Raw genomic sequence first — 26,389 nt, forward strand, 5'->3', positions numbered from 1 at the left:
GCAAAAACTAGGATTGCCATTCATTTGCATTGGACTCATTACTGTGCGAGTAATCGCTTGGAAACTCGCAGAGTACCGACTCCTGCGAGTCCCCTACTACTCGCAGAGTAACGAGTCCTAACGAGTAGATTCGCCCATCCCTAGTAGCAACGCATTTTTCATTTCGATAATCCTTTTTGACCATATCAAATGGTATTCAAGATATATAGATGATCTTTTACTTGTCTGGCAGGGTAAGTCTGATTCATTAAATTCATTCATTGATTATATCAACAACCTGTTTAATTTAAAATTCACCTATTTATTTGACAAGAATAGCATCATTTTTTTAGATTTATGTTTGACAGGTATTCCTTTTCAAACCATCAATAGCTGTACTTATCGGAGAAAGACTGCAGGCAATACTGTCTTACATGCACATAGCTTTCATCCTTCACATACAATTAAGTCCATTCCTCTTGGTGAAACATTACGGGCAAAACGAAATTGTAGTGATAGTTTGTCTTTCATTAATGAGAAAATCATATTAAAAAATGGCTCATTGACAGAAAATATCCTAACTGGACCATTAATCAGGCATTTAACATAGCGGATACTAAAACAAGGAAAGATCTTATTACTGCAGCTCCCAATTTAGGTACTGCCAATAATTGTTCTCTCTCAGAACCACCTGTTTTGGTTCTTACATATAGTACTCATTTTAAGTCAATATCAGAGACTGTAGGGCGAAATAAGAGACGATGACACCATGCATGCTTTGTTAGAAAATGGTATCAAAATTGTATCGAGACATGCTCCTACAGTAGGCAATTTTTTATCCCACAGTTTTTTAACCCTAGTGGGTGTGACAAATTCTTCTAACTGGTTGTCTACCACTGGCTTTTATGCATGTGGACAACATCTGTGTAAAACTTGTCTGTGATCTAGAAAAAAGCACCACTTTTTCTTGTTCCAAAAATTGTAAAAATTTTAAAATAAAAATTTTTTTGAACTGTAATTCAGATTACGTGGTATACATAATTGAATGTTCTGATTGCAAACTTCTATATGTTGGCTCCACTATCAGGAGACTAAAAGACAGGATTAGAGAACACCTGTATGATATTGTCCAACTCACAACCCGTAATTTCTCAAATGTTTCTAGTCATTTCAATACTATACACAACAGACAAATCACATATTTTAATGTGTTTGCGATAGAACAAATACTCAAGAATTTAGGTAGTGGAGATAGAGAAAAAATATTACTCGCCAGGGAAGCGAATTGGATTTATTTATTAAATACCCGAATACCGCTAGGTTTAAATTTAAAGAAATCATGTTGCATTACTAATAGTGTTGAGCTTTCCGATACCGCAAGTATCGGGTATCGGCCGATATTTGCCGTATCGGAATTCCGATACCGAGTACCGATACTTTTTTCGTATCGGATACCGGAATCGGAAGTCCAAAATGCAATGAGCCACTTTTGTGGCTCTGATTGGCTGCCGAAATGACGTCATCATGATGCGCTGTCTGTGCGCATCATGATGCGCCGTCAGTTCGGGCCTTCGGGGGGGCTGTGCCGACTGTCCGGGGGTCTGTGCCGGCCTGCTGGTGGTCTGTGCAGGCTCCGGGGGTCTGTGCCGGCCTGCCGGTGGTCTGTGCCAGCTCCGGGGGTCTGGCCGGCCTGCCGGGGGGGCTGTGCCGGCCTGCCGGTGGTCTGTGCAGGCTCCGGGGGGCTGTGCCAGCCTGCCGGGGGGCTGTGCCGGCCTGCCGGTGGTCTGTGCAGGCTCCGGTGGTCTGTGCCGGCCTGCCGGGGGGCTGTGCTGGCCTGCCGGTGGTCTGTGCAGCCTCCGGGGGGCTGTGCCGGCCTGCCGGTGGTCTGTGCAGGCTCCGGGGGTCTGTGCAGGCATCGTCCGATGGGACTACAAGTCCCATCGGGCGATGCCTGCTACCATGACAGTGATTGACACATTAGCCAATGATGGGACAGTAGTAGTCCCATCATCCGGCTAATGTGTTGAATGTAAAAAAAAAAAAAAAAAAAAAAAAATTTACATGCTACATACATACTACATACATGCTACATACATACAACATGCATACTACATATATACTACATGTAACATGCATACTACATACATGCTACATACTACATGCATGCTACATACATGCTACATACTACATACATACTACATACATAATACATATATACTACATGCATGCAACATACATACAACATATATACTACATGCATGCAACATGCATACTACATATATACTATATATACTACATGTAACATACATACTACATATATACTACATGCTACATACATGCTACATACTACATACATGCTACATACATACTACATGCATGCAACATACATACAACATATATACTACATGCATACTACATATATACTATATATACTACATGTAACATACATACTACATATATACTACATGCTACATACATGCAGCATACATACTACATACATGCTACATACACACTACATACATAATACATATATACTACATGCATGCAACATACATACAACATATATACTACATGCATGCAACATGCATACTACATATATACTATATATACTACATATAACATACATGCTACATATATACTACATGCTACATACATGCAACATACACACTACATGCTACATACATGCAAAATACATACTACATACATGCTACATACATACTACATACATAATACATATATACTACATGCATGCAACATACATACAACATATATACTACATGCATACTACATATATACTATATATACTCCATGTAACATACATACTACATATATACTACATGCTACATACATGCTACATACTACATACATGCTACATACATACTACATGCATGCAACATACATACAACATATATACTACATGCATACTACATATATACTATATATACTACATGTAACATACATACTACATATATACTACATGCTACATACATGCAATATACATACTACATACATGCTACATACATACTACATACATAATACATATATACTACATGCATGCAACATACATACAACATATATACTACATGCATGCAACATGCATACTACATACAGTATATACTATATATACTACATGTAACATACATGCTACATATATACTACATGCTACATACATGCAACATACACACTACATGCTACATACATGCAACATACATACTACATACATGCTACATACATACTACATACATAATACATATATACTACATGCATGCAACATACATACAACATATATACTACATGCATGCAACATGCATACTACATATATACTATATATACTACATGTAACATACATACTCTATATATACTACATGCTACATACATGCAACATACACACTACATGCTACATACATACAACATACATACTACATACATGCACACTACATGCTACATACATGCAACATACATACTACATACATGCTACATACTACATACATACCACATGCATGCAACATGCTTACTACATATATACTACATGCATGCAACATACATATATACTACATACAATACATACATATAGACATACAGTACAAACAACATAGAGTACATACTCACCGTCACTTGTCACTTTGATCCCCGAAGCCATTGTCCCCTTGAGGAATAAATATCAAAATAAAAAAACACCAGTATACTTACCCCGATCCGCAGAAGTCCACGAGGGTCCCACGTCCATCTTGCGTGGAGAACAGCATCATCAGCTGATGCTACCGTTCTCTACCAGCTCCAGGAATACAATGACGGAAGGTAGGTATCCTTCCGCACTGTATTCCTCCACCACTTTAAAAAAAAAAAAAAGTCCCTAGTCTCACTTTATGCCATTGCTGCGTGGGAAATTCCCATGCAGCAATGGCATAAAGTGAGACTAGGGACTTTTTTTTTACAGTGGTGGAGGAATACAGTGCGGAAGGATACCTACCTTCCATCATTGCATGCCTGGAGCTGGTAGAGAACGGTAGCATCAGCTGATGCTGCTGTTCTCCACGCAAGATGGACGTGGGACCCTCGTGGACTTCTGCGGATCGGGGTAAGTATATTGGTGTTTTTTTATTTTGATATTTATTCCTCAAGGGGACAATGGCTTCGGGGATCAAAGTGACAAGTGACGGTGAGTATGTACTCTATGTTATATGTACTGTATGTCTATATGTATGTATTGTATGTAGTATATATGTATGTTGCATGCATGTAGTATATATGTAGTATGCATGTTGCATGCATGTGGTATATATGTAGTATGTATGTAGCATGTATGTAGTATGTAGCATGTATGTAGTATGTATGTTGCATGTATGTAGCATGTAGTGTGTATGTATGTAGCATGTATGTAGTATGTATGTAGCATGTATGTAGTATGTATGTTGCATGTATGTAGCATGCAGTGTGTATGTTGCATGTATGTAGCATGTAGTATATATGTAGTATGTATGTTACATGTAGTATATATAGTATATATGTAGTATGCATGTTGCATGCATGTAGTATATATGTTGTATGTATGTTGCATGCATGTAGTATATATGTATTATGTATGTAGTATGTATGTAGCATGTATGTAGTATGTATGTTGCATGTATGTAGCATGTAGTATATATGTAGTATGTATGTTACATGTAGTATATATAGTATATATGTAGTATGCATGTTGCATGCATGTAGTATATATGTTGTATGTATGTTGCATGCATGTAGTATATATGTATTATGTATGTAGTATGTATGTTGCATGTATGTAGCATGTAGTATATATGTAGTAAGTATGTTACATGTAGTATATATGTGGTATGCATGTTGCATGCATGTAGTATATATGTTGTATGTATGTTGCATGCATGTAGTATATATGTATTATGTATGTAGTATGTATGTTGCATGTATGTAGCATGTAGTATATATGTAGTAAGTATGTTACATGTAGTATATATGTAGTATGCATGTTGCATGCATGTAGTATATATGTTGTATGTATATTGCATGCATGTAGTATATATGTATTATGTATGTAGTATGTATGTTGCATGTATGTAGCATGTAGTATATGTAGTAAGTATGTTACATGTAGTATATATGTAGTATGCATGTTGCATGCATGTAGTATATATGTTGTATGTATGTTGCATGCATGTAGTATATATGTATTATGCATGTAGTATGTATGTAGTATGTAGCATGTATGTAGCATGCATGTAGTATGTAGCATGTATGTAGTATGCATGTTACATGTAGTATATATGTAGTATGCATGTTGTATGTATGTAGCATGTAATTTTTTTTTTTTTTTTTTACATTCAACACATAGGCCGGATGATGGGACTACTACTGTCCCATCATTGACTAATGTGTCAATCACTGTCATGGTAGCAGGCATCGCCCGATGGGACTTGTAGTCCCATCGGACAATGCCTGCACAGCCCCCCGGAGCCTGCACAGCCCACCGGCAGGCCGGCACAGCCCACCCGGCAGGCCGGCACAGACCCCCGGAGCCTGCACAGACCACCGGCAGGCCAGCACAGCCCCCCGGCAGGCCTGCACAGACCACCGGAGCCTGCACAGACCACCGGCAGGCCGGCACAGACCACCGGAGCCTGCACAGACCACCGGCAGGCCGGCACAGCCCACCCGGCAGGCCGGCACAGACCCCCGGAGCCTGCACAGACCACCGGCAGGCCGGCACAGCCCCCCGGCAGGCCTGCACAGACCACCGGAGCCTGCACAGACCACCGGCAGGCCGGCACAGCCCACCCGGCAGGCCGGCACAGACCACCGGAGCCTGCACAGACCACCGGCAGGCCGGCACAGCCCACCCGGCAGGCCGGCACAGACCACCGGAGCCTGCACAGACCCCCCCGGCAGGCCGGCACAGCCCCCCGAAAGGCCCGTACAGACCCCAGAGAGGCTGTACAAGGCAAAAATAGGGTTTTTCTTATTCCGATACCGGAAGTCCCATAGACTTGAATGGGACTTCCGGTATCGGAATTGGCGATACCCGATATTTTTTTTAGATCGGCCGATACCATCCGATACGATACTTTTAAGTATCGGACGGTATCGCTCAACACTAATTACTAATGTTTACAATTTTTGCATTATTTATATATTATACCATTTTCTCCAACACAGATGCCTTGTGTATATTTTCATGTCACCTTCTTTTTCTTGACATGTTTTTTCTCTATATGCTGTTATACCCAGCTTGTTCTGTGCATAATGTAACTGAACACTTAAAACACCTTGCGTGTTTGAAACGCATACAGTTGTTTTTTGAGTGCACTCTTCCTCTGGCATTACCAGTTTATTGTCCTGCAGCTTCATTTGTTTTTTCATGTTTTAACCTATGAATTATTATTATTACAATTATACATTTATATAGCGTAATTTATTCCATGGCACTTTACATATGAAAAGGGGAACTATAGACAAGTACAATAAACGTGTAAGACAAAGGACAAACAAGTACAGAAGGATAGAGGACCCTGCCCACGGGGGCTCACAGTCTATAGGGATGGGTGAGGATACACTTGAAGTGGGTAGTGCTGGTTGTGCGGTGGTACAGTAGACTGCGGGTCATTGCAGGCTGTAGACTTGTCGGAACAGGTGGGTCTTCAGGTTCTTCTTGAAGGTTTCCATTGTTGGCGAGAGTCTGATGTGTTGTGGCAGAGAGTTCCAGAGTATGGGGGAAGCACGGGAGAAGTCTTGTATGCGGTTGTGGGAAGAAAAGATAAGGGGGGAGTAGAGAAGGAGATCTTGAGAGGATCAAAGGTTGCGTGCGGGTAGGTACCAGGAGACCATGTCACAGATGTATGGAGGAGACAGGTTGTGGATGGCTTTGTATGTCATGGTTAGGGTTTTGAACTGGAGCTTCTGGGCAATAGGAAGCCAGTGAAGGGCCTGGCATAGGGGGGATGCTCGGGAATAGTGGGGAGACAGGTGAATTACTCAGGCAGTAGAGTGTAGGATGGACTGGAGTGGTGCCAGAGAGCTAGAGGGCAGGGCAGAGAGTAGGAGGTTGCAGTAGTCGAGGCGGGAGATAAAGGCGTGCACAAGTGTTTTTGTGGTTTTGTGGTTGAGGAATGCACGGATGTGGGAAATATTTTTGAGTTTGAAGAGGCAGGAGGAGGCAAGGACTTGGATGTGTGGTTTGAAAAAGAGGGCAGAGTCGAGGATCATCCCAAGGCACCGAGCGTGCGGGACTGGGGAAAGCGAGCAGCCACTGACATTGATGGATAGGTCTGGTGGAGAGGTAGAGTGAGATGGGGGAAAGATTATGAATTCTGTTTTGTCCATGTTCAGTTTGAGAAAGCAAACAGAAAAGAAGGCTGAGATAGCAGACAGACATTGTGGGATTTTGGTCAGTGAGGAGGTGAGGTCAGGTCCAGATATCTAGATCTGCGTGTCATCAGTGTAGAGGTGATACTGCAAACCAATAAAGTAAATCTGTAAATCAACAAAGATTTATGGATTTTATTACTGGAGCTGGATACTTTCTTTACTTTGTGCAAGTCAAATAAACGCACAGTGGGCATAGGATTTCTATAAATCCCATCCACTGTGCTTGTAACCTAGAAAGCAGCGTTTTGGATGCAGCACAGGTGAGTTGTGTCCAAAATACTGCTATTCTAGATCGTGGGCACATAACCTTACTCTGCTATTGGGAAGGGACAGTCCAAATCAGAGAACTCCTTTAATAAGTGTTTTCACTGACATACATACATTGCATTTTATTAAAATACATAATGCGATACTTATCGCAAAATATACATTTGACTGTTTCCTCTTATAAAGAATTCATAACTAACGTGGAAAATAAACTTTGTGGGGATGAAAATGTGGAGATATCATGTGTAAATGTCTGTGCAAATGTTTAGATATCCAAAAAATGCCCCCAGGAAAGCATGTTATCATCTGAGAAATACTTATACCATATACTTTTTTGAAAATGCTTAAGCAGGTCTGGTGAAAGGAATGCAGTGTGAAATATGCCACACATGAGTTGGCCAGAGTTTTCATTTTAGAATCATATATATTTCACCTCCATAAAAACATAACAATAGTTTTAACCCCTGTAGACTAAAACAAAAGTTGGAACTCTCTGTGCTAGGTATTATGCATTAGACCTTAGGTAGCTTTCACACAGGCAATGCAGTTTGGATCCAAACACATGCAGTTTTCATTGCTTTCCACAGGTTGCACAGCATCAAAACAACAAAATCATAAATATAAATCCCTAGGCTTGACTAGGCACTAACTAAACAGAACAGACTCTGGCTACTCATACTCAGCTGAGCTATTCCCAGCTCAGTCAAACAAAACAACTTTTGTCCATTGCAACCACTGATACTTTCAGTTATGTGCACACGGCCTGTGCATTTAATCATGATCACAGATGTCAATGCACGCTCACCCGAACAGGCCACAGTCCACTCTCACTGAGCAGACCCCACACACAGAAAAGACACAACCCCACGAGAAGTGTTAACCTCCGGGCACAGTTGACACTGAACAGGTCTGTCTGTCATTCCAAGGATGTTCTCTAAGGATAATATCTGAAATAATGCCTGAAATGAGCCTGATGTGACCAGAAGGTACGACTAAACACTGCGTTTAAATGTATAAATTTATTTTGCCTTCTAAATTACTCTCACCATGCTGACATATGCTCTAACAGTTTTGGCTCCTTTAACCCTCACTCTCCTTGGCTATCCACAAACCCCAGCACCCGCTAACCAAATAATAATCTCTCCATCCCTCTTGCCTCCCCACCTGACCTCCTCTGCTGACCTGCTCCTCAACCTCAGAGCTCTCCTAATAAAATACAAAACAAGCCACCCACTCTCCTCCCACATGCTCTCCCTCTCTCTGCTTCTCACTGCTGGCGACATATCTCCCAACCCTGGACCCCCACAGCTCATACCTCCCATTACTACCCCTTCTATTGTTCCCAAACGAACACAAACACCAGAAATCTTTCCCACCTCAAATCCGTGCCCCTGACAACCACCACCCTGCTCCCACTCTCTGGATCATTCTGGAATGCTTGCTCCGTCTGCAATAAACTCCATGTGATTCACGACCTCTTTACCTCTCGTAGCTTTTCCTTCCTCACCGAAACATGGCTGACACCCTCCGATACGGCCTCCACTGTTGCGCTATGTTACGGCGGCCTCCACTTCACCCACATTCCTCGCCCTGGCAACAGACATGGCGGAGGAGTAGGCCTTCTCCTTTCATCCAACTGCACCTTCAACCCAATCCCACCTCTTCCCTCTCTTGTCCCCCCTTCTTTTGAAGTCCACTCTGTCCGCATCTATTCTCCCTCCAACCTCCAAGTGGCCATCATATACTGACCTCCGGGCCCAACCACTGCCTTCATTTACCAATTCTCTACCTGGCTCCTTCACTTTCTCTCTACTGACATTCCCACCATCATCATGGGTGACTTCAACATCCCCATTGACACCCACCAGTCGGCAGCCTCCAAACTTCTGTCCCTTACTTCATCCTTTGGACTTACTCAGTGGTCCTCCTCAGCCACCCACGCAGACGGACATACACTAGACTTGGTCTTCACCCGCCTCTGCTCTCTTTCTAACTTCACCACCTCCCCTCTCCCTCTATCTGACCACCATCTACTCACTTTCTCATCCCTGTCCTCCTCACCTGTCACCCATGTCCAGCAGCATGTGCACCCCCGCAGAAACCTCGCACATCTAGACACTCGCACACTCGCTGACTCTATTCTACCACTGTCCTCCATAGCTTCACTCCACGACCCTGACACTGCCACTAGTTTCTTCAATAACACTCTTGCATCAGCCATCAACTCAGTTGCCCCTGTCATGCATAACAAAGTGCGACGAATCAATAGGCAACCCTGGCACAATAGCACCACTAAAAAGCTTCGGCAAGCATCCAGAATTGCAGAATGGCGCTGGAAGAAAACGCATTCGCAAGATGACTTCACTGCACACAAACAAGCAACACTTGCATTCAAATCAGCTCTCACCTCTGCTAAACAGGCCTTCGTTACATCCCTTGTATCTTCCTTATCCCACAACCTCAGACAGTTGTTCAATACTTTTAACTCCCTTCTCCGCCCACCACTGCCCCCTCCGACCTCCCTAATCTCTGCCAAGGACTTTGCCACACGCTTCAAAAACAAGATAGACCAAACACGGCAAGTCTTTATTGCCCAACCACCACAACCCCTTTGCATACCAGACCAATGCCCAAACCCCATAACCTCCTTATCTAACATCACTGAAGGGGAGCTTGCTCATCTTCTCTCCAAATCACACCTCACCACTTGTGCACTTGACCCTATCCCATCCCACCTCCTCCCCAGCATCACCACCACTCTTAACCCATCCCTAACCCACCTCTTCAACCTATAACTAACTTTTGGTACCTTCCCTTCTGCTTTCAAACATGCCACAATCATGCCTATCCTTAAAAAGCCACCCCTCGATCCAACAGCCACGTCTAGCTATCGCCCAATATCGCTGCTCCCATTCGCTTCTAAACTCCTGGAGCAGCATGTCCACGCTGAACTTTCCTCCCACCTCTCATCTAACTTGCTCTTTGACAATCTACAATCTGGCTCTGCCCACATCATTCCACTGAGACAGTCCTGACCAAAATGACCAATGACCTACATACAGCCAAAGCTAACGGACAATACTCTATACTCTTGCTTCTAGACCTGTCCTCTGCTTTCGACACAGTTGACCACTGCCTCCTACTACAGATCCTCTCCTCCTTTGGCATCAAAGACCTCGCCCTATCCTGGATCTCCTCATACCTTTCCAACCGCATATTCAGCGTCTCCCATTCCCACACTACCTCCTCATCCCACCCTCTCTCTGTTGAAGTCCCTCAAGGCTCTGTTCTAGGACCCCTACTCTTATCAATCTACACACTTGGCCTGGGGCAACTCATAAAGTCCCACGGATTCCAGTACCACCTTTATGCTGATGATACTCAGATCTACCTCTCTGGCCCAGACATCACCTCTCTGCTCTCCAGAATCCCAGACTGTCTATTAGCCATATCCTCCTTCTTCTCCTCTCGCTTCCGCAAACTCAATGTGGACAAATCTGAACTGATCATCTTTCCCCCATCTCACAGATCTTCCTTACCCGACCTTTCTATAACAATTGACAACATCATGCTTTCCCCCATACCATAGGCCCGCTGCCTTGGAGTAACCCTTGACTCTGCCCTGTCCTGCAAACCGCACATCCAAGCTCTCTCCACTTCCTGCCGCCTCCAGCTCAAAAATATTTCCAGAATCCGTCCCTCAATCTACTAAAATGCTTGTGCATGCCCTCATCATTTCCCACCTCAACTATTGCAACATCCTTTTCTGTGGCCTCCCTGCTAACACCCTTGCACCTCTCCAGTCCATCCTCAACTCTGCCGCCCGACTAATTCATCTCTCTCCTCACTACTCCTCCACTTCTCCCCTCTGCAAATCTCTTCACTGGCTCGCATTCCCTCAGCGTATCCAATTCAAATTACTAATACTGACCTACAAGGCCATCTGCAACCTGTCTCCTCCATACATCTCTAAACTAATCTCCCGATACCTTCCCTCACGTAATCTCCGGTCCTCCCAAGACCTCCTTCTCTCCTCTACACTTATTCGCTCCTCACACAACCGCCTCCAAGACTTCTCCCGAATAGCCCCCATCCTATGGAATTCCCAGGCCCAACAAGTCCGGCTATCAACCACACTCGGATCCTTCAGACGGAACCTAAAAACCCATCTCTTCAGGAAAGCCTACAGCCTGCAATGATCTCCGCTGCCTCCTCACCACTACTGGAGCTACCGCCTCACCATCACTGGAGCTGCTGCAACCCCCCAACCTACTGTCTCCTTCCCCACCATCCTGTAGCATGTAAGCCCGAAAGGGCAGGGTCCTCTCTCCCCTCTATATCAGTCTGTGATTGTTAGTTTGTTTACTGTAAGTGATATCTCTAATTTGTATGTAACCCCTTCTCATGTACAGCACCATGGAACCAATGGTGCTTTATAAATAAATAATAATAATAACAGGCTGCAGCTTCCTCGCGGTTCTCTGCAGGTGTCACAAATAGGCTGCTTAGCACAGTCTCCATTCAGAGAAAGACCCCGGCATGCCTCTCTCAGCTACAGCTCATGTTTTGGCTGATCACTCATGAGCAGCACACTCAACTCTCCTCTACATCCGGCAGACTGACATCCCCTCAGGAAACTGTCACTCCATGAAGCTGTTTCCTAGTTCTTAGCAAAGCCCTGTCGGTATATCTAATCAAGACCCTGCAGAGCAGGAATTTAACCCTGTCTTTCCCAGCTTTTTCTACAGGTAATTAAATTTTGATGTACAGATCCACAACTTTACCATGTCACACTGACAATATCCTTACAACAGAGTGACAAAATCCATTGTTGATCCTTAAAGGATTGTTAATCTTTCTTATATTGCTCTGGTCTCTAATTGGCTGCAATGATCACAAGGCAACCCCTTCAATAGGTGAAGACAGTAGACCAACAAGGCACTAGGATAGCAGCATGGAGAAGCTATTGGGGATTAATCCCTTGCCACTTCTCTGTACTGCTGCCTTTGTTTAACAATGATGTTCTCATTGTCATCTCTTTCAACAAGGATAGCCCATGACTGCTGCAATCGACTTATGCTTGTAATTGTTATGGCCCACTGATTGACTGCAGTCATCTTGTGCCATTCCCACCAATAAGGAAAGCCATGAGACTAGCAAAGGAATTTTGGTAGTGGTTTGGAGGAGCAGTGGTAAATTGATATATGAATGTTTGTTTGTTTTTTTTTCAATTTTGGAGCTGTTTGAACCCTGTGCATGAAGCTTTTGCAGTAACTAAAGGATTTGGTTTCTTTTATACCAATGCTCAGCAACCCATTCACACAGGCTGCCCCCAAAAGGTCCTAGTTCATAAATTACAGCTTGATCTTACAGCTACAGATTCTTGTTTCTTCCCGTATGTCATCATATGATTTTATTGAAAATTATAAATGGTTGAACAGTGTGTGAATAGCGTAATGGGCGTTCTAAGGCTGGGGTTACACATGCGAGAAACTCACTTGAGTCTCACGTCTCAATACCCGGCACTGCCGCTGGCACTCGGGACCCGAGCGCTCAGCTGCATAGAAATACATGCACTCCAGTCCATACACTCCAGTCCCGAGTGCCGGTGACAGTGCCAGGTATTGAGACCAGAGACTCGTGCAGGTTTCTCACAAGTGCGACCCCGGCCTAAGATGGGAAATTTCTTCTCCAAAGTGAAAAGCCGACATACGGAGACTTATAAGTCATGGAATGCTTCTCTGTTACTTTAAATATGCAAAAAGCCCTTTCTTAAAGGAAGAGTTCTTGAACTTCAGTGACATCTATCGGATGTTGCAATCCTTAAAGTGAATATTGAACATTTAACAAGTCTTGCCACGTGACCAAGAATAAGAAGCCAAAACAAACACTCCTTAAACAGACATGTGTTTTATGGTATTTACATCCAATATCTGGCACTAGAGTTCAAGTCCCCTTAGTCTCTGAAGAGGTTATTTGCATATTATTTAAATTATCCAATGAGCATTGTATGACCTGTAAGTCTCCTGATGCTGGCTTGGCAATCTCAACAATGATAACAATTCCCCATTATATCCTCAGTAAGAGGCTTCTCAGCAAGCCAAATTAAACCTCCCGCTTTGCACTGATGAGGAGCAAACACCCCAAAAACTGTGTCAGCAGTTGGACTGTCTAGTTTGACTTCTTATCCTATGTCGTGTGGCATTAAATAGTCCATAGTGACTTTTAGGATTGTTACATCCAATAGGTGGTGCTAGAGATCTCTGAAGAGATTATTTGCATAGCACTAAAGTGAAAACATTAATCTTAAATGGTGGACTTTTTACTGGCCAATGGGCTGGAAAGCGCTACTAAAGCGCACGGCGTAACTAGCGGATGCTGCGATAGCAGTGGCCAAGGAGGCCTATACTGGCCGATGCCCAAGGCGCTAGCGGTGGATGTGGAGCAACACTGCAGCGCTATGCAGTGTAGAGCTAACGTACTGACTCTAATCCCTCAACCTAACGCATACGTAATATCCAAGGAGGGGGGAATTATAATGTCTCAGTCACCAGGCTCATTCATCCATCATCACACATACACTAAATGCATTAGCCACAGAGTCTATCATAGCGCACGGCAGGGTGGCCATGCACGCCTTTTAGCCGTGCCCTTCCAGGACCTTCCTGATTCTCCAGATGGACCAATCAGAACTGGAGAAGGACCTGAGCATGTGACTCCCGATCCCCAATGGGAGATCGTCTCCTGAGCATGCTCAGTGGAGTGAAGGGAGAACTTAGACTCTGGAGTCTTTTGCTGCTGGACAGGCTGCATTGCCATAACTGGACCAGAGGTGGCAGCAACAACCAAGCCCACGATGCTGGTGTGGGCAGAATGCTGGGATTGTGGAGTCTGCTGAGCAGGCTCCACTGCGGCCTGAGGGGGATGGGAGCCTGTAGATGGCAAGGCTCGGGATTCCCACTGTGCAGCATCCGGAACCCGACGCCAAACATTACCCCCCTCCCCTCTGAGCCTCGCTGCGCTCAAATGCCGTGATAAGGAGTGGGGCGTGGATATTTTCCACTGGCTCTCAGATCCGACCTTCTGGACCATGACCCTTCCAGTCCACCAAATAAAATTTTTTGCCATGCACCACCCTGCATCCCACAATAGCATTGACCTTGAACTCGTCCGAAGATGGATGTCACGGCAGATGACTCAGAAAACCGGGACAAATGGGCAGGCTTAAGGAGGGACACGTGAAAGGTGTGTTAGGCGTCGGATTCCTGGCACTGCACAGCAGGAATCCAGAGCCAGACATCCTGCAGTCTCCCATTATTCCTCAACCGCTCCAGGTGTTGCTCAGCAAACACGGCAAGCCAGGCTTGCTGCTCAGACTCACTCTGACAGCCTGGATGTTGCTGCCACCTCTGGTGCAGCAATAGCAGCGCACCCTGCTTTGCAGGGAACCGCTCCTGAGGCTAAGTCCTCATGCCGTGCTACTGGGCATGCCCGCAACTTGACCTCTCACTGGAGAGCAGGGGTCACATGCTCAGGTCCTGCGTCGGATCTGATTGGTCCTTCCCAAGCTAATGGAAGGTTCCGGAAGCGCATCGCTATAAAAAGCCCACAGGGCGGCTCGGCGATGCGCTAGTGTAGACTTATCTTGCTATGTGTGTGAATGGTGACGGATGCATGGACTGGTGGCTGACTCATTATGAAACCCCTTCCCTCGGATAATACGATTGGTGACAGAGTGTGTTCTTAGGTCAGCACCAGGTAGTGGCAAGCTACGCCACAGTGCTCCCTCGCCTACACTAGCGTCCGTCGGTGCCCGGTTCTCGGCGCCGACGCTTGCGGCTTTAGTTGCCGCTGCGCTGCATTAACAGCAGCTACTGGTGTTCGCGGCTGCGACGCCACACGCTGACTCCTGTGACGTTAACAGGGCCAGCACCTTTGCTTATATTTCTGGCAAGCGACTCTGTGTCTGAACAGAGCCGCTCCTAGCGTTCGGGTGACATTAACCCGTGCGCACTACGTCACCTTCTGGTGCATCTGCCATTAACCAGCAGCGGTCTTACCAACTACCGCACGGTGGACCCCGGGCGGCGAACGCACCTCTTATTAATTTATATCTGGTGCATTCCGCCAACCATAACATTACACTAGCGCCAGGGTCTGGCTGACAATGGCAGACGTGCAGCAGCTGCAGCGCTACATTCGGCAGCTGGAGAGCAGGTTGGCGGCTATCGAGAGCACCAACTCAGCTGCAAATGCTGCGCTAGCTGCCAACCCAGACGGTCGCTGAGGCTGTCTCACGTGTGCCCACACTCTTGCCCTCGCCGACAATCTCTTCCCTCCCGCTCCACGATAAGTTTTCGGGTGAAAGCGCCACCTGTAGGGGATTCGTCAGTCAGTGCTCCATTCACCTGGAGTTGATGGCTGCACGGTTTCCTACAGAGCGGGCTAAGGTGGGCTTCATTGTCTCTTTATTGTCTGGCCGGGCATTGCAGTGGGCCACGCCATTGTGGGAACGTGATGATCCCGTGGTTCAGGGGCCTGCTCAGTTCCTCGCGGCTCTGAAGCAGGTCTTCTTAGGACCACGGGTCACGCACGATACGGCTCTCCAACTGTTGTCATTAACACAAGGGTCACTCTCGGTTAGCCATTATGCTGTCCGGTTTCGGACATTGGCTTCCGAACTGGAGTGGCCAGACAAAGTATTAGTCCCAGTGTTCTGGAGAAGCCTAGCTGAGCACGTCAAGGATGTGCTAGCTACCCGAGATATTCCCACAACTCTGGAGGAATTGATAGCCGTCTCCACCCGTATTGATCTCCGGTTCACGGAGCGCGGGTTGGAGAGGACTCAATCCAGATGTAAAATTAACCTGGCTCCCACCTTTACCGAACCGCTGAACCATTCCGCACAGGAGTCTCCCTCCACCGAGCCCATGGAGGTATCTCGCACCGGCACTAAGCCATGTCAGGTGCAGGGCTCCGTGCGCTGTTATCACTGCCAACACTTTGGCCACTCGACTGGCACATGTCCTCAGCGGCCGAAGGGACGACCCCGTTCCATGGTTGTAGGTGGTGGCCAGTCCCAGATGGAGTCCTTTTCACCTAAGCCGGTATTCCGGGGTACCCTAGATAACGGTTCCTCCACCTGGGAGGCAGAGGTCACTCTGGATTCCGGGGCCGAGGGGAACTTTATGTCCTCGAGTTTTGCCCAGAGTCACACTATCCCTCTGGTATTACCCCCACAACCTCTGACCATCAAGGTGGTGGATGGGGCACTATTGCCGTCTCAAGTGACCCATCAGATGGTCCCACTCGGTCTCGCCATGTCCCCCTCACATCGGGAGTCCCTGTCCTTGCTTATTATGCCTCATGGCATCGATCAGGTACTCCTTGGGGTTCCCTGGCTTCGTTGTCACTCCCCTCACATTGATTGGGCTTCGGGGAGAATATTGGGCTGGAGCAAGGACTGCGAGGGTAGGTGTCTCAGGGACAGTCTTCAGGTAGCGTCTACGGAGCTGCCTACAGATCTCTCCACGCTCCCTGAACCTTACCATCAATATGCGGACGTCTTCTCTAAGAAGTCCGCGGAGACACTCCAGCCGCACCGTCCCTATGACTGCCCTTTTGACCTCCTGCCAGGCACAGAACCTCCTCGAGGTTGTGTTTACCCATTATCTCTCCCGGAGACGGAGGCAATGTCCCAATACATCCGGGAGAACCTGGCATGGGGCTTTATCAGGAAGTCGGTGTCACCGGCCGGGGCAGGCTTCTTCTTCGTTCAGAAGAAGAGCGGAGAGTTACGCCCTTGCATCGACTACCGGGGTCTCAATGCCATCAAGGTAAAGAATAAGTACCCTCTCCTGTTGATCTCCGAGTTGTTCGACAGGTTGCGTGGGGCGCGACTCTTTACTAAGCTAGATCTACGAGGGGCATACAACCTGATCCGTATTCGCGAGGGAGACGAGTGGAAGACAGCTTTTAATACTCGGGATGGCCATTATGAATATCTGGTCATGCCCTTCGGCCTTTGTAATGCGCCCGCTGTCTTCCAGGACTTCGTCAACGACGTCTTCCATGACATGCTTTCTACCTCGGTGGTGGTCTATCTGGATGACATCCTCATCTTTTTGCCAGATTTGCCCACCCACCGGAAAGATGTCTGCAGGGTATTTGACCGCCTACGGGCGAATTCCCTGTTCGCCAAGCTGGAGAAGTGTCAGTTCGAGCAGGAGTCCTTGCCATTTCTGGGCTACGTTATCTCGGCCCAGGGGTTGGCTATGGATCCGGCCAAACTGCAAGCGGTTATGGACTGGCAGGAACCCCATTCTCTTAAAGCAGTGCAGCACTTTTTAGGGTTCGTTAACTATTACCGCCAGTTTATATCCCACTTCTCCACCCTGGTAGCTCCTTTGGTTGCTCTCACGAAAAAAGGAACTAATCCTAAGGCGTGGACCGAACAGGTTTCTAAGGCCTTTTCCTCCATAAAGTCCCACTTTGCAGGCGCTCCCATTTTACACCGTGCCGATGTGGATAAGCCGTTTATCCTTGAGGTAGACGCTTCTTCCGTCGGTGCAGGAGCAGTCCTTTACCAAAAGGATGCTCAAGGTCGGAAGCATCCCTGCTTCCTCTATTCTAAGACCTTCTCACCGGCGGAGAAAAATTACTCCATCGGCGACAGGGAGCTGCTGGCCATGAAATTGGCTTTTTCCGAGTGGAGACATCTCCTGGAGGGAGCCTGGTTCCCCTTTCAGGTCTTCACGGACCATAAAAACCTGGTCTATCTTCAGACGGCCCAACGCCTGAATTCCCGTCAGGCCAGGTGGTCGCTCTTCTTTTCTCGCTTCCGCTTTACCCTACACTACCTCTCCGGGGAGAAGAACGTCCGAGCAGATGCCCTCTCACGCTCGGTGGTCTCAGTGGAGGAGGGAGAAGCGGAGCCTCGGTTAATTCTCCCTCCGGAGAGTTTTACGACCGCGGCTCCTATCGCTCTCGAGTCGGTACCGCCAGGCAAGACCTTGGTGCCCCCTCGGCTATGGCCGGAGGTTCTTGCCTGGGCACATGCCTCCAGGCTAGGTGGCCATTTTGGTAATAAACGGACCACCGAACTCCTGGCAAGGTCATATTGGTGGCCACATATGGCTCGAGAAGTCAAGGCATACGTGAAAGCATGCGTCTCGTGTGCCCGGAATAGGCCCTCTAGACAGAGGCCGGCGGGGCTCTTGTTTCCCCTGCCAGTAGCGGATAGACCATGGGAAATGGTGGGCATGGACTTTATAGTTGGCCTGCCCAAGTCCAGTGGCAGTACGGTCATCTGGGTGGTTACCGACCATTTTTCCAAAATAGTACATCTGGTGCCACTCGCACGCCTACCCTCCGCCCGAGGTCTGGCCGTCCTGTTCATTAAGCATGTATTCCGTTTACATGGTATGCCGGACAAAATCGTAAGTGACTGAGGTCCCCAGTTTGCGTCTCGCTTTTGGAGGGAGCTCTGCAGCTTACTCAGCATCGAGCTAAATCTGTCTTCCGCCTACCATCCCGAGACGAATGGCTTGGTCAAAAGGGCCAATCAGACCTTGGTCACCTATCTACGACATTTTGTCTCTGCCAGGCAGAATGACTGGGAATCCTTACTGCCTTGGGCTGAGTTTGCCCTAAACAATGCGGTGGCCGATTCCACTGGCCAGACGCCTTTTCTCCTAAATTATGGTCAACACCCTCGCGTCCCTGTCCCAATGCTGGTGTCCTCCACTGACTCCAGGGTGGCAGACTGGGCAGTGGAGGCCCAGGACATTTGGGATCGCATGCAGGATGCTATCCGGGCATCTAAAGAAAGGATGAGGGCGTCCGCCGACACGCATCGGCGACCCGCACCAAGCTTCTCCCCTGGCGACATGGTGTGGCTCTCCACCCGGAATATCAAACTGCGGGTCGAGTCTCCCAAATTCGCACCACGTTACATTGGACCATTCAAGGTCCTCGAGCGACTTAGCTCAGTGGTCTACCGCCTGGCTCTTCCTCCACATTTGGCCATATCGGACGTGTTTCATGTGTCCCTCCTCAAACCAGTTCACATGGTCTGGTTTTCTGAGCCATCCACCGGGCCATCAGACTTATCGTCTGCCGAGTTTGAGGTTAACACCATCGTGGGGCTCAGGTTTGTCCGTGGCAAAAAACTTTATTTGGTGGACTGGAAGGGTCATGGTCCCGAGGCTCGGACCTGGGATCCAGTGGAGATCATTCATGCACTGCTCCTGAGCGCAGTGAGGCTCAGGGGGGAGGGGGCCCTAGGGGGGGTAATGTTAGTCGTCGGATTCCTGGCACTGCACAGCGGGAATCCAGTGCCAGACATCCTGCGGTCTCCCATTCTTCCTCAACCGCTCCGGGTGTTGCTCAACAAACACAGTGAGCCAGGCTTGCTGCTCAGACTCACTTTGACAGCCTGGATGTTGCTGCCACCTCTGGTGCAGCAATGGCAGCGCACCCTGCTTTGCAGGGAACCGCTCCTGAGGCTAAGTCCTCATGCCGTGCTACTGGGCATGCCCGCAACTTGACCTCTCACTGGAGAGCAGGGGTCACATGCTCAGGTCCTGCGTCGGATCTGATTGGTCCTTCCCAAGCTAATGGAAGGTTCCGGAAGCGCATCGCTATAAAAAGCCCGCAGGGCAGCTCGGCGATGCGCTAGTGTAGACTTATCTTGCTATGTGTGTGAATGGTGACGGATGCATGGACTGGTGGCTGACTCATTATGAAACCTCTTCCCTCGGATAATACGATTGGTGACAGAGTGTGTTCTTAGGTCAGCACCAGGTAGTGGCAAGCTACGCCACAGTGCTCCCTCGCCTACACTAGTGTCCGTCGGTGCCCGGTTCTCAGCGCCGACGCTTGTGGCTTTAGTTGCTGCTGCGCTGCATTAACAGCAGCTACTGGTGTTCGCGGCTGCGACGCCACATGCTGACTCCTGTGATGTTAACAGGGCCAGCGCCTTTGCTTATATTTCTGGCAAGCGACTCTGTGTCTGAACAGAGCCGCTCCTAGCGTTCGGGTGACGTTAACCCGTGCACACTACGTCACCTTCTGGTGCATCTGCAATTAACCAGCAGCGGTCTTACCAACTACCGCACGGTGGACCCCGGGCGGCGAACGTACCTCTTATTATTTTATATTTGGTGCGTTCCGCCGACCATAACAAGGTGTCAGTAATGGCCAAGTGGGGAGGAAGAGCCAGGCGATAAACCACAGGGTTGACCTGCTCCAGGACCTTGAAGGGTCCGATGTATCGCGGCGCAAACTTTGTGGACTCGGCCCGCAGCCTGATATTTCAGGCAGAGAGCCACGCCAAGTCACCAGGGGCAAAAGTTGGATTGGGACGCCGATGAGTGTCAGCGGACGCCCTTATTCTCTCTTTAGAGGCCCGAATGGCATCCTGAGTGCGATCCCAGATGTCGCGAGCCTCCACTGCCCAGTCTGCCACCTTGGAATCAGTGGAAGATACTGGCATCGGGACTGGAACGCGTGGATGCGGGCCATAATTAAGAAGGAATGAGGTCTGACCGGTGGAATCAGCCACTGCATTATTCAGAGCAAATTCTGCCCATGGTAGTAAGGATGCCCAGTCATCCTGCCTGGCCCAGACAAAATGTCGCAGGTATGTGACCAGAGTTTGGTTAGCTCTCTCAACCAAACCGTTCGTCTCGGGGTGATAGGCGGAGGACAAATTTAGCTCAATGCTGAGTAGACTGCAGAGCTCCCTCCAAAACTGAGACACAAATTGGTGACCCCGGTCACTAACTATCTTAACAGACATACCATGCAGACAAAATACGTGCTTTATGAACAGCGTGGCGAGATCACGAGCAGAAGGCAGCCGCGCGAGTGGCACCAGATGCACCATTTTAGAAAAATGACCAGTGACCACCCAGATGACCATGCTGCCACTGGATTTGGGCAGGCTGACCACAAGATCCATGCCGACCATCTCCCAGGGTCTGTCTGCTACCGGCAAGGGGTACAGTAACCCAGCCGGCCTCTGCCTAGAGGACCTGTTCCGCGCACAGGAGACGCATGCCTGAATGTACTCTCTCGTGTCCCAAGTCATGTGCGGCCACCAATAGGCCCTTGCCAGGAGTTCCGCTGTCCATCTAGTACCAAAATGACCACCCACCCTGGAGGCGTGAGCCCACGCGAGAACCTCTGGCCGCAGGCGGGGAGGGACAAAGGTCTTGCCCGGCGGCACTGACTCAAGAGCGACCGGGGCCACGGTCCTCAGACTCACAGAGGGGACGTTTAGCCGAGGCTCAGCCTCCTCCTCCTCCTCTGACACCACCAAGCGAGAGAGAGCATCAGCCCGGACGTTCCTCTCACCGGACAGATAGTGCAGGGTGAAGCGGAAGCGGGAGAAGAAAAGTGACCACCTGGCTGGTGAGAGTTCAACAGCTGGGCCATTTGTAAGTACACCAGTTTTTTATGGTCGGTGTATACCTGGAAGGGAAACCGGGCTCACTCCTGGAGATGTCTCCATTCGGAGAAGGACATCTTAATTGCCAGCAACTCCCTGTCCCCGATGAGGTAGTTTCTCTCCACCAGTGAGAAGGTCTTGGAGAAAAAGAAGCAGGTATGCTTCCGACCTTGGGCATCCTTCTGGAAAAGGACTGCCCCTGCACCGACGGAGGAGGCATCTACCTCTAGGATAAAGGGTTTATCCACATCGGGACGATGGAGGGTAGGAGAGCCAGCAAAATCGGTCTTAAGAGACGAGAAGGCCGCAGAGACCTTTGGATTGGCTCCCTTTTTGGTGAGGGTGACCAAAGGAGCCACCAGTGTGGAGAAGTGGGGAATGAACTGGCGGTAATAATTAACGAAGCCCAAAAAATGCTGCACCGCTTTAAGAGAGTGGGGCTCCTGCCAGTCCATTACCGCCTGCAATTTGGCAGAATCCATAGCCAATCCCTGGGCCGAGATGATATAGCCCAAAAACGGCAAGGACTCCTGTTCAAATTGACACTTCTCCAACTTGACGAAGAGAGAATTCGCCCGCAAACGGTCGAAGACCTTACAGACGTATCTCCGGTGAGAGTAATAAACCCTCTTTCCAGGTTCTCCCGGATATATTGTGACATGGCCTCCGTCTCCGGGAGAGATAGAGGGTACACGCGGCCTCGAGGAAGCTCCACACCTGGCAAATGGTCTATCGGACAGTCATAGGGGCGATGAGGCGGAAGCGTCTCAGCAGATTTTTTAGAAAAGACGTCCGCATACTGCTGGTAGTGTCTGGGAAGCGCAGAGAGATCCGCGGGCACTTTGGTAGAGGCTACTTGAACGCTGCCCCTCATGCACCTTCCCTCACAGTCCTTGCTCCAACCCAGTATTCTTCCCAAGGACCACTCAATATGAGGAGAGTGGCAACGGAGCCAGGGTACTCCTAGGAGAATCTGGTCGATGCCCTCGGGCATAATGAGCAAAGACAACGTCTCGTGGTGGGATGGTGAGATTGAGAGCCCCAAGGGTGCTGTCTGGTGTGTAATCTGGGACGGTAGGGTAGAACTGTTGACCACCCTGATGGTCACGGGGTGAGGAAGTGGCACCAAAGGAACTGCGTGTTGGGTGAAGGCCGAGGACATAAAGTTTTCCTCTGCCCCGGAGTCCACGCAGACCTCTAACTTCCAGGTGGAAGCACCGCTCTCTAACGTTCCTCGGAAGGACAGCTTAGAGGAGAAAGTTCGTTTATCAAGTAGACCTCCTTCAACTACCACTGGACACAATCGTTTTTCTGACCGCTGAAGGCACCTGTTAGCTGGGTGACCAGACTGTCGACACTGGTAACAGCGTGCGGAGATTCGCACCGGGCGTGACTTGGGACCGCTGCGAGACACCTCCATAGGCTCTGGAGGCATGACTCCCATAGCGGGGGGTTCAAGAGGTTTAGAGAAGGCGGGAGCCAACCTAACCCTCTGTCTGGATTGCGCACGCTCCAACCCGCGCTCCGTAAAACGGAGATCTATGCGGGTGGAAAGAGTAATCAACTCCTCCAGACTAACGGGAACATCTCCGGTAGCTAGAGCATCTTTAACATTCTCCGCCAAACCTCTCCAGAACAAAGGGACGAGTGTCTTATCAGGCCATTCCAGCTCGGAAGCCAGTGTCCGGAAGTGGACGACATAATGGCTGACAGAGAGGGATCCCTGTGTAAGTGCTACTAACTGGAGAGAGGTGTCGTGAGTGACCCGTGGCCCCAAAAAGACCTGCTTTAGGGACATTAGAAACTGAGCAGTGCTCAGAACCACGGGGTCACCACGCTCCCACAGTGGAGTGGCCCATTCTAATGCCCTGCTCAACAGGAGGGAGATGATAAACCCCACTTTAGCCCGCTCGGAAGGGAATCGCATGGCCAATAACTCAAGCTGGATAGAGCACTGACTCACGAATCCCCTACAGGTGGCGCTGTTACCCGAGAACTTGTCGGGCAACGGGAGACGGGACTGCAGTGATGTCTGCAGCTGAGGCTGAGCGCTCGAGAGCGGACAACCTGCCCTCCAGCTGCTGGACATAACGCTGCAGGTGCTGCTCGTCCATCATTGTTAGCCAGGCCCTGGCGCTATGAAAATGTTATGGGACTGGCGAACGCACCAAATAATAATGATGAAATAATATATAAGGTGCGTTCGCAGCCCAGGGCCCACCGTGCAGAGGTGACCAACTGCTGCTAAACAATGAGGGAAAGGCGTGTAGGAGTAAAGCCGGACACCAGTGCGTAACCACTAAGCCGGTGCTAACAGACACGTGCGCCGTTACTTCATGCAACACGTGCCTGCCGGCGAACAACCGCAACCTGTCAACGTCACAGGTCACGGGGTGTGAACCACTGCTGCAACGTGTGCAGTATCCACCCTGACGGATGCCACTAACCAGCCTAATAACTGGGCTGGAAAACGCTACTAAAGCACACGGCGTAACTAGCAGATGCTGCGATAGCAGTGGCCAAGGAGGCCTATACTGGCCGACGCCCTAGGCGCTAGCGGTGGATGTGGAGCAACACTGCGGCACTATGCAGTGTAGAGTTAACGTACTGACTCTAATCCCTCACCCTAACGCATACGTAATATCCAAGAAGGGGGGAATTATAATGCAACAGTCACCAGGCGCATTCATCCATCATCACACATACACTAAATGCATTAGCCTCAGAGTCTACCATAGCGCACGGCGGGGTGGCCATGCGCGCCTTTTATAGCCGTGCCCTTCCGGGACCTTCCTGATCCTCCAGATGGACCAATCAGAACTGAAGAAGGACCTGAGCATGTGACTCCCGATCCCCAATGGGAGATCGTCTCCTGAGCATGCTCAGTGGAGTGAAGGGAGAACTTAGACTCTGGAGTCTTTTGCTGCTGGACAGGCTGCATTGCCATAACTGGATCAGAGGTGGCAGCAGCAACCGAACCCACGATGCTGGTGTGGGCAGAATGCCGGGATCGTGGAGTCTACTGAGCAGGCTCCACTGTGGCTGGAGGGGAATGGGAGAGCGCAGATGGCAAGGCTTCGGATTCCTGCTGTGCAGAGCCTGGAACCTGATGCCTAACACTGCCTCTGTACAAATACCTGGTTAGACCGCATATGTAGTACTGTGTACAGTTTTGGGCACCGGTGCTTTTGAAGGATATAATGAAGCTAGAGCGAGTACAAAGAAGGGCAACAAACGAGTACACCGAGCACAGTGATAATCGGGCGAGTAACAAGTAGTGGCAAGCACGTTCGCTCATCACTAATTTTCATAATTCCATGACTTTTACTACTTGGTGTTTCAATTTCAGTGTTGAGGTGTGCATGTACTATATGAATTAATACATGAATACATGAGGTAACACTCTGATGTTAGGTATTAAAAAATAACATTGGTTTTATTCGCTCATGTGACATGCAATATTTCAGCTCCCAAATATTACTGAGCTCCTCTCTACTTTTATGCAGGAAAGAAAATAACAATCCAAACAAGCCCCCCCATTTTGTCCTTGGTACACATCAGAGCTCTTTTCCTGCTGGTAAAGGGGAAGAAAAGGTGGAAGAAACAAATGTTGAAAATGACGGTAACCAGATCGACTCCTCAGTCAGCACAACCATTTTTTATAAGGATGACTTTAAAATAACTGCGGAGGACAAAACGGACAAGTCAGTTAGTGGGTAAGCATCTCTTAGACCTTATCATTAATATTTCTTGCTAGTGTATTTCTTAGGCATTATCTGCCATAGGTTGAGCTAGTCACAGAATCATTTCAACTGTTTAAACAACCCTGTTGAAAGAATTAATCAACAGTAGGGGTATGTACACACGTTGTGGATTTGGCCCTGCGGATCTGCAGCAGTTTTCCATGCCGTGTACAGTACCATGTAAACCTATGGAAAACCAAATATGCGGTGCACATTCTGCGGAAAATTCCGCACAGATTGGCAGCGGTTTATTTTTCACAGCATGACAAATCTTTGTGCGTAATCCGCAGCGTTTTTACACCTCTTTCATTATAGGAATCTGCAGTTGTAAAAACGCAGGTAAAATCCGCACAAAATCTGCAGAAAATCCACAGGAAATCTGCACTAAATCCGCAGGTAAAACACAGGTCATTTTACCTGCAGATTTTGCAAAATCTGCGCAGAAAAATCCGCAGCTAAATCCGCAACATGTGCACATACACTAAGGCAATGTTCACATGTTGCCTTTTTGCGCCTTTTTTCTGCAGCCAAAACATGATCTGTTGCCAGTAAAAATGCTGCAGACCAA

At 48.3% G+C, this 26,389-nt stretch overlaps 1 protein-coding gene across 1 annotated transcript in view; it reads left to right on the forward strand.

The window, feature by feature from the left end:
* Positions 1 to 26,389, forward strand: part of VEPH1 (ventricular zone expressed PH domain containing 1) — a 915,267-nt gene that overhangs the window by 446,564 nt on the left and 442,314 nt on the right. The window contains exon 9 of the mRNA XM_073578996.1: positions 25,585 to 25,794. Coding sequence (XP_073435097.1) covers positions 25,585 to 25,794 — 210 coding nt within the window. The remainder of the gene's footprint in view (positions 1 to 25,584; positions 25,795 to 26,389) is intronic.

The sequence above is a fragment of the Dendrobates tinctorius genome, unplaced genomic scaffold (assembly GCF_039654945.1).
Source record: "Dendrobates tinctorius isolate UK_male_01 unplaced genomic scaffold, ASM3965494v1 ptg000060l, whole genome shotgun sequence".
NCBI lineage: Eukaryota > Metazoa > Chordata > Amphibia > Anura > Dendrobatidae > Dendrobates > Dendrobates tinctorius.